Here is a 9,840-nt window from a genome sequence, read left to right as displayed (position 1 = left end):
GATGAGGCCTTAAAGAGAAACGGTACCTCATGTTAAATAGTTCATAACCCCTCTGCTGCAGTATACCTACTGCTTTTACTTGTTTGTATACCATAGGCGTGAGTATGTGTGTGTGTAGAAAATAAGAAAAAAAATATATAAATATATATACACACAGACATATATAAAATGAGAGAGAGAGAGAGAGCTTCATTAACTTCATTAACATTAACTTCCTTTCTATAAAATTCTATTTCATTCTGTTTGGTGTGGCGCTTCATCCATTACGAGTATGTAGACAGCACCACTCCATGTTAAAAAAGTGTTCCTGCACCCTGTACGTCTAAACCGGGATTGATTATTTACTGAGCACTGTAATCTGCTAACATGCCAGATTTAAAATCTGCTAAAGATCTCACTTGCTCACTTGTCCTGGGTAAAAAAAACAAACAAACAATCAACTAAAAGTGTTTTGTTTATGTGAGTAAGTATGGTTTATTTTAAATATAATATGACTGACATAATCTTCATCAGCATAATCCTCAGGTCTGAAGGTACTTGGTTTCACAAACACATTGAAGTGCGTTTAATCAACTAATTAATTTACTCAGTTTAATTTGGTACCATTTAGTACTGAAATCACTGATCACTGATATTTTGTTGGCCTGCTAGAGGACAGCCACGTGATGCCACAACGTCACTTTTATTTTGTTTACAGTCTGGACGTAGTTGCTGTGTTTGTCGCTGGGGGGCGACGTCGGCATAGCTTTACTTACATTGTAAACACTGCGGGAGAAAACCTTCCTGTACAATGTTTTAACAGTCGCTCGCTAGGTGGACTGAGTTAAAATAAAACTTGGATCCGTTTTGATCGCATAATCCGGGAAACTGGAACTAAACCCGGGTCTGAGGACGGGGAGCTGCACTAACCCAGCATCCATCGCAACAATGCTAACGTTGCCATCGTTAGTCATGTCCATACCAGGATTTGGGGTTTTGTAAAGGAGCTGGGTGTCGCTGTCATCTTACGGTCCTGAAACTTAACACTTGATTTGACTGATGCAAATGTCAATAGGAAGAGAGACAAGCCTTTATTTGACAGAAAACACCCTGCTGGCGCATTAGCTGGTCGGCTAACATCTGCTGTTATTGTTTCCCAGCAGTGGAAGTGACGCTTAGAAGATTTCATTGCTGTTGCCTCACGGGGTGGAGTTTTTATTAGTTTTTGCCACTCATGCTGGACTAGGTCTAAGTATATCGTGTGCCACTTCGAGAAAACGGTTCGAGACAACAAAATGTTTTTCAGGAGCTGCTGGAAATCTCGTCATAAAAACAAACATGGACCTGTCAGTTCTTGGATCCGACCCGGATTGGCTGCTGTCCTCTGCTTTTACGTGACCCAGTTAGCCTACAGCAGCGGGGCTGTGGTGGAGACAAAAAATGTGATCCAGAAAGAAGCAGAGTTTGATGTGACCTACAATGACACGGTTACCAGTGAAAATCAGACCATTTATGCTTTTAATCACACTATCTCCAGGAATATGGTGAGTTCAACGTGTTCAGAATACCGTTCTCATTTACTCATATAACCTGTTACGTTGTTTTCATGTCTTGGTTTCAGACGGATGGAGTTCGCGTGTCCGTGGATGTGCTGTGGCAGGGTTCGGAGAGTCCTACTCTGTTTGTGATACGACAGAAACAAGCTGTGCTGTCTTTCCAAGTCCCTCTGATCCTCAGAGGATTGTGAGTCTCAAAACTTAAATCATACATTCTTCATATAAACCGATTATTCATAACACTGTGCCTGGTGGTTGAACTACTAATTTTAATTATGTCTGTTAGCTGTAATTGTAGAAGATAAACTCAAACCCTCAAAGTATAGTAATACAGTGCAGTGATTAACCCCTGTATGTATTAGGTTATCTACAAAGATCACCAAAGAAAGCAGGATAATTTCATTATCTTTGTATGCCGTCTTTCATCTCAGTGTCTAAAGTGAAAACAGTGAGTTTTAATATACTTATCATTCTTAGTGTCCCGATTGATTCTATTTCTGTAAACCTCTGGGAAGTTTGTGTGGTTTGCATTGAGGCTGTACATATCACAACCTACCTTAATCAGGTAGGATTGTATAACAGGTTAGAGGTTCAGATGTTTATTAGTCATTAGCCAACTGACAATCAGTGATCTGTCATCCAATCTATGTCTCCAGCCATCTTGAGAGACGCCTTGTAGTTGTGTAACATTGGAATGGCCTCATGATACAGTATACAGCACACATGTATCTGGAAATTGAACTTTGGACTCTTACTTCCATTTCTTATTCTAAGATGTCAAGTAGTAGTTTACATTTTGTGTTGTTCATTAGTATTGTTTGTGGAAAATTTTGGAACTGTTGTTTCTCCCTGAGAAATATCAAAATGTCTTAGCCTATAATCTCTTTTTGATACTCCCTCTTTAAATGTTTTATATGGTTTTTTTTTCTCATCCCTCTCTTTCTCTCTCACCATCTTTTTTACCATCAGGTACCAGAGGAAGTACCCTTACACTCATGTGGGCCGAACACTGTGTCAGCCACCGACTCGGGCGCTCTCGGAAACCCAGTTTTTTTTTATGGACGTATCTACTCTGTCTAGTCAGGGTACAAACTACCAGCTTAGGGTTAGCCGAGTTGAAAGCTTCACCCTTGAGTAAGTGATATTTGACGTAATCACATGAACAGTCCACAGATTAGATTTTGTAATGATCAATGAATGACCTACTGCTGTTAATTTTAATCACAGGACAGACAAAAAATTCAGCTTCACTGCATCACCCTCCCAACCCCAGGTAATATACAACGACTTTGTTTGTTTGCATTTATTTGTGTGTTGACTATGGAACAAGATGTCTTAGAAACAGGCAGCAACATAAGACAGGTTGGGTATTACTGATTTTTTTTTTTTTTTTGCAAAGAAAGGAAGTTGGTGGGTTTCCGTTTTACATTGTTTGGGAAAAAGTCACATAATTCCTCACACTTCTCCCTTTCTCTTCTCTTTTTCATCTGCCCTTAAATAGTACTTCAAGTATGTGTTTCCAGAAGGTGTGGATACTGTGATAGTCAAGGTCAACTCTAACATGACTTTCCCTTGCTCTGTGATGTCCATCCAGGATATCCAGGTACTTCATTCCACCCTCTTGTTTTCTTTAAGGACACTTCTGCTGTCCTCAAGTGGACCCAAGATGATTGTATAATTCCTGCACTGACCCTCTTTGACCACCTGGGGGAATCATTGTGCTGACTGTGATTTTCGTTTTCGCTTGACTTTTTGTCTTAAACACATCTTCTCAGTGCCCTGTCTATGACCTTGACAACAATGTGGCCTTTACTGGGATGTACCAAACTATGACCAAAAAAGGTGCCATCACTGTGCAGGTACTCATTCTTACACTAGCATTAACACATCCTGTCAACACATGTCAACATGTCAATTTCTTACATGATGTGTCTTCATTTCTTTTTCCAGAGAAAAGAATTTCCTAGCAACAGTTTCTATGTGGTAGTGGTAGTAAAAACAGAGGATGAAGCATGTGGCGGTCCACTCCGTTTTTACCCTCTGCAGCCCGATGAGCTGATTGATGCCGGGAACCGCAGCAAGATCCTGGATGTGGTGGTTTCCCCGGCCATCAGCTGTGAGTAACACATACACAGTTGTGCACTGTTCACTACGTTTACCTTGAAGTAAATTAAATGTTTGTGAAAATGTGTTTATCCTGATATAATAATATACATAATATGCATATATATAATATACAGTATGTATCCACCCTGACTCGTTAAGGGATCAGGCGAAGCTTAAGAATGATTTTCTATTTGTACAACTTCACATGTAACCCCTGTATTTACCTGTATAATCTTATGGATTAATTTAGACATGTCATTCTCTGCACTTCACAGTTCAAGTGTATGCGATGGGAATGTTGTTCTGTCTTGGAATCTTCCTTTCCTTCTACCTAATCACTTTACTGGTGGCCTGCGTGGAGAATAAGCGGTAAGAATTCAAAATTAATCACTACATGGAAGTTGTCTTTACGTAAAAGGGAAGAAAAAAATGTTGCTGATGTAATCTCAATTGTCATTTTCTGCTTGGTATTATGAATATATTTCACAAGCTAGCAGTAAAAATACCACAAACGCTGATTTGCTACAGGAACTTCCGCAGCTGGTTCAGTGAAACTTAGGTGGAGCCTTATTTCTCATTTCAGTTCAGATTGTTCACTCTGGAGATATTCACTGCACTGTATGGCAGGCATTTAAACTAAATTTGCTACTAGAGCTCCCTCTGCTGACAATAGTTGTCAGACCCTCTGATGCACGCATAGGCTGTACAGTATGTTTCAAGCTAGTTAATTAATGTCATATTTGTAATTAATTTTTACTATTTGGATGGTAGGTAATGAAGTGACAGTAGAGGTTCAATTTCTTCTCTTTCTCTCTCTGTGTTTCTGCAGAAGTAAAAAGAAAAGAGATGAGTTCCAGAAGCCAGCTGACATGTCGCCTGCAGAGACAGGTAACCCAGCAACTAGCCGTGATGGACTGATCTATCAGGGACTCCTTCACAGGGAGAATGGAACATACCATTATTTATATATACTGAAGACAAATGACCTCATAACCTATAATGTTTAACTAAACATAACATGTATTTCCACCCCTGTGTGTATGGCTGTGTGTGTGTCCAGGTTTTTGTGCACTTGATATATTTTTCACACTCTCTGTCTTTCTTTCTCCCTCATGCTAATGTGTGGCTCAGCCTCTCTGCTCGGGAAGAACGGAGATGGTATAACCAGACAGTTCCTCTTTTGTCTTCCTGCCGTCATTACTCACTCTGAAACTGTTTCTAGTTGCACTGCAAGCATTAACCAGTACACTGCATCTCTGATAGTGAAGCTTCTGTGTGTCCTGCGTCACAGAGACAGAGGCTCACATGCATGTTTAGAAGATGAAAACGCTCCCAATACATCCTCCCAGCTGCAACTGAAGGAACACAGGCAGCATGTGTTTACATCACAGGCGACGATGCTAACAGCAGCATCACCAGAGAACATTCTCTGCTTTTTTTTCTAATGACTAGATAATATTTGAGACAAATGTAAAAGCAGCTGCTGCTGTGTTCCTTCAGCATGACACCACGCTTCCCTGTGTATCTGTCCTGTCACTGCTGCACCTGCTTAAGTCGTTGACTTTAGACTTTAAACTGCAGGTTGCTTACAACCTTTTACTCATGCAGTTAGTGCTCAGCTCAGCAGAGCAGCCATGGCTCCATCTCTGCTCCACTTCTGTTGCTGCCGTTTAAGGCATTTCTTGTCAAAAAAAAAACTTCACACATTAATTTTATGTCTGCATGTGCTAGAAAACAATTGTGTTCATTTACTAACATTTCATCTGCAGTGATATTTTACCTTATTGTGTAGTTTTTATTACACAATAAGGTAAAATATTTTATTTTTATTGTGTAGTTTTTTTTGTAGAATTAAAGTGATTTTTAGTATGGTGTGTAGTTTTTTTGTAGAATTAAAGTGATTTTTATCTTTGTCCTTACAGGGAAAACTCCGGTGTCACCGTATGAATATGGCTCCTTTGGTGAGTTTTGGACATTGTTCTTTTGAATTTTGACTTTTCTGGTCAATTTAAGTCTAATTTTTCCTCTTGTTATGAGCAGCAGACAACGGCAGCACACTGAGCTCTGAGGCTATCACCGACAGCGCCACCTCCACCGATAACAACTATGGATATTTGGGTACGAACAAAGAACATAAGTTCTTTACATTCACTGCAGAGCTGAATTTCTCCACAGCCTCACATGCAGTTGGCCTCGAGGACAGCTGCTCACTCTCTGTGTCTGTGTTTATCAGGGCAGGACTTCTTTAAACGCAGACCAATCGTCAGTCACCTTCACCACATAGCCATCCGTATTGGTGACTCACTGCCACATAAATTTTTCCGAATCAATTTCAGAGATTTGCACAAGAAAATCAGCACCGTGTAAATCATGTTTTCTTCAAAAATTCAACATTGACTCAGGGAAACAGTGCAGATTCAATCATAATTAAACGTTGGGAATAAACAGCAAAAATTCAACTACCAGGAATCATTAACATTTCCTTTTAATTTATTAAAATGCATTTGAAATTTCCAAAAAACATTGGTGTAATAATACTGCTATAATATATGTGCCTGATTGACAACCGTCTCTTTCATGCATACATCCGAGTTGCTGAAATTGTCCCTTCATGAAAAGTGAATGTCTCATTTGTTTGTTTGGTTTTCCATCAGAACGATCACTGGACAGCATGGGGCGAAGCAGGCAGGAGTCTCTGAGCTCAGTGGAGGAGGACGACTACGACACGCTGGACGACATCGACTCAGACAAAAACATAGTCCGAACCAAGGTGAGGGAAAGACCTACATCGTCTTTTGGCTGTTGCCTGCAGGGCACGCCACAGCAGATCATCTGCCTCACCTCTCTAACTCTCTAATCAACCCTAGCCAAACAGAGGTCCGAAACCAATCAAGTTTTCTTCTGATTACAGAAATTTCTGTGCGTGTCCGATCTTGCCCGCAAAGACAAAAGAGTCCTGAGTAAGAAATATCAAATTTACTTCTGGTAAGGATTCTGGCTACATCACAAATAACAGGAGAAAGTAAAATCACAGTGTTTGTGTGAGTAAAGAGTTCCACTGAAATTCTCTGTTCTCTTCACAGGAACATCGCTACCATTGCTGTGTTCTACGCACTGCCAGTGGTCCAGTTGGTCATCACCTATCAAACGGTATCAGACATTTACAAAAGACACACATTCCTTCCTCTGGTTCTGTGGGTAATGATTAAACTGTGCATCTGTTCTGCAGGTGGTCAATGTCACAGGGAACCAGGATATCTGCTTTTACAACTTCCTGTGCGCCCACCCCCTGGGAGCACTCAGGTACTGTGTGTGGGCCACATGTCCAATAAGAGTATAAATTTATGACATTGTCCTTCACTCATAAATCCTTTTCCCCTCACAGTGCTTTCAACAACATCCTCAGTAATCTTGGTTACGTGATGCTGGGACTCCTATTTCTACTCATTGTCCTCAGGAGAGACATTGTCCACAACCGAGCTCTGGTCCGCAACGAACTTAATGCTGTGGTAAGACATGAGAACACAAACGGTGTTGCAGCAACACTACTCTCTGTGTAGGCTAATGTGAAGTTAAATTACGACAATTTAGTAGATTATAGCAAATACAATTGGCACACTGTTAAGTCAGCAGTCTGGACCTGCAGTTACTCCTGAACCTACAATAGATTTGTAAAGCAGGAGTCTCCGTGTTCTCCCTCTCCTCACAACAGGAATGTGGTATTCCAAAGCACTTTGGTCTGTTCTATGCCATGGGAGCCGCTCTAATGATGGAAGGTTTACTCAGCGCCTGTTACCACGTCTGTCCAAACTACACCAACTTCCAATTCGGTAAGCCTGACATTTCCTCCTCCTACCATCGCAGTTAGCGTCACCATCAATTTGATCTGTTTATATTATACATCTTTCTGGTAAATGAAGAATTACTGCGTCGTTGATTGAATGTGTTTTGACCGGTGCTGAGTTTTACTACAGCCACTGCGGAGCGATAACGCTGTTATTTATTATTGATGAGACAGATGGAGGGATCAGTCTTTCTGAGCTGTCATCTGGGATTTATTAAGCTTGGTGGAAATAGTCCTTGTATTTATTGTACATGGGCTCAGTCGACAAGGCAAAGCATCGCTGATTCTGAAATTTATAGAACGTAATCCTGAAAGGAACATCAGCGGGGAGGCAAATTGTCTCTCACTAGTGTAATGCAGTATTTCTGTGGGTCACATAGAGGACACTAGCAGGTTCTGACTTGCTTGGTTTCTATGGTCATAAATGTTTAAAATCTTAACATTAAAAAATGTGCAGAAGTGTTGTTTTGTTTTTGCAAATAGGATAAAAATGTGTAGAAGTGTTGTTTTGTTTTTGCAAATAGTCCAAGTGAATGGACCAAATGTTTTCATGATGAAAAAAGTTCACATTTACATAGTACAATTGACAACAAAAGCTACAAAAAATACAAAGAAATTATGCATTGAAGAGCAAATGTCAGTAAAGGTTTAGTTCCAATACAGATGGAAAGAACTTAGAATTGTATAGTTTTTTCATCTATTCTGTTCGCATCCTCCACTGCAGACACATCGTTCATGTACATGATTGCTGGGCTGTGTATGCTGAAGCTGTACCAGAAGAGACACCCTGACATCAATGCCAGTGCTTACACTGCCTACGCCTGCCTGGCTGCAGTCATCTTCTTCTCCGTGCTGGGCGTGGTGAGTTCAGCACAGCACAGAAGGAGAAGAAGTTGAAGGTGCAGCTGTCATATCATGACGATGGTGTCATTTGTATTTGTAGGTGTTTGGAAAAGGAAACATGGTCTTCTGGATCGTTTTCTCAGTCATCCATATTCTGGCCACTCTCCTCCTCAGCACACAGCTTTACTACATGGGAAGATGGAGATTTGGTGAGGACACGGATGAAGGTTCTGTCAGTCAGAGTCAAACATCCTAATGTCTTGTCAATATTGTTTCAAATATGTGGGCTGTTCAATGAACATATACAAATACAAATTGATTGTAGCCTTAGACTACCTTTTATTATAGGTATGTAAATTTTTATGTTGGGGTATTTTTATCTGAAATTTGAAAATTGAAGAGGAAATTTTGATCATTTTGAGAATCTAGATTGAAGAGAAATAGGAAATTTTGATCATTTTGAGAATCTAAATTTAAGTAGCATTGTTTATAAACTCATTTCACTTATACAACATACACATTTTTACACCACTATCGTCTGCCTGTTGTGTATTTGTCAGACTCTGGTGTGCTGCGCAGGATACTGAACGTCATCTACACAGACTGTATCAGACAGTGCAGTGGACCCATGTATGTGGTGAGTCAAGATGGGACAGTTCTCACATTGTGCTAAAGACACTGTTTGAAGTAAAGGTGACCTTCACCTAACGCTCTCTCTCTTTGAAGGATCGGATGGTTCTGCTCGTGATGGGAAACATAGTGAACTGGTCACTGTAAGTCAACGACATCGAGTTAAACATACATAAAAATGAGTAATGAACCCACAAGTGACCTTTCACCTGCTCTCTCTCTCTCTCTCTCTGCAGCGCTGCCTACGGCCTCATAGAGAGACCCAACGACTTTGCCTCCTACTTGTTGGCCATCGCCATCTGCAACCTGCTACTGTACTGCGCCTTTTACATCATCATGAAGGTGGGCTCCGGTGCATCCATGCAAATGAGATTTAAGAGAAGGACGTGTGTTCGCATTACCTGTCTAAAGTAATATCTGCGTGTGTTTGTGTGTAGCTGCGGAGTGGAGAAAGAATCCAGTGTCTCCCGTTGGTGTTTATCCTCCTCACCGCAGTGGTTTGGGGATTTGCACTGTTCTTCTTTTTCCAGGGACTCAGTACCTGGCAGGTCAGTGATCCACAGATACATGCGCTAAATACTCTATTGGTACCGGAAGGGCAGGCACAGGGGATTGTCCAACTGCTGGTACTTTGCATTTAAATTATCTTTTTTTTTTCTTCTTTCGGCTTTCGGCACAGAAAACACCGGCAGAGTCTCGTGAGCACAACAGGGACTGTATCTTGCTGTTCTTTTTTGACGACCATGACATTTGGCACTTCCTCTCTTCCATCGCCTTGTTTGGATCCTTCCTGGTAGGTTGTGTCTTCTGATGAAGTCATAATTTTTGCTTCAGACGTGGACAAGCAGTCGTTTGTATGATATAAAAATGGAACGAGAAACG

The 9,840-nt window shown here is 40.8% G+C and overlaps 1 protein-coding gene across 1 annotated transcript; it reads left to right on the top strand.

The window, feature by feature from the left end:
* The first annotated feature begins 715 nt into the window (after positions 1-715).
* On the top strand, positions 716-9,769 carry sidt2 (SID1 transmembrane family, member 2). Its single transcript, XM_008308590.3, has 26 exons — positions 716-1,523; positions 1,601-1,722; positions 2,505-2,669; positions 2,763-2,808; positions 3,037-3,138; positions 3,311-3,394; positions 3,486-3,651; positions 3,917-4,010; positions 4,471-4,529; positions 4,773-4,799; positions 5,564-5,602; positions 5,682-5,759; positions 5,875-5,937; positions 6,296-6,411; positions 6,553-6,626; positions 6,725-6,791; positions 6,871-6,944; positions 7,027-7,150; positions 7,354-7,471; positions 8,210-8,346; positions 8,429-8,537; positions 8,889-8,965; positions 9,055-9,101; positions 9,195-9,300; positions 9,396-9,506; positions 9,638-9,769. Exons 1-26 carry the CDS (start codon positions 1,275-1,277, stop codon positions 9,767-9,769), a joined length of 2,586 nt encoding a protein of 861 aa, XP_008306812.1. The 5' UTR covers positions 716-1,274.
* The last annotated feature ends 71 nt before the right edge of the window (positions 9,770-9,840 follow it).

This window comes from Cynoglossus semilaevis, chromosome 4 (assembly GCF_000523025.1).
Source record: "Cynoglossus semilaevis isolate Cse_v1.0 chromosome 4, Cse_v1.0, whole genome shotgun sequence".
NCBI classification, from domain to species: domain Eukaryota; kingdom Metazoa; phylum Chordata; class Actinopteri; order Pleuronectiformes; family Cynoglossidae; genus Cynoglossus; species Cynoglossus semilaevis.
Note: the sequence above shows the minus strand (reverse complement) of the source record. Positions and strands in the feature narration are given on the sequence as shown.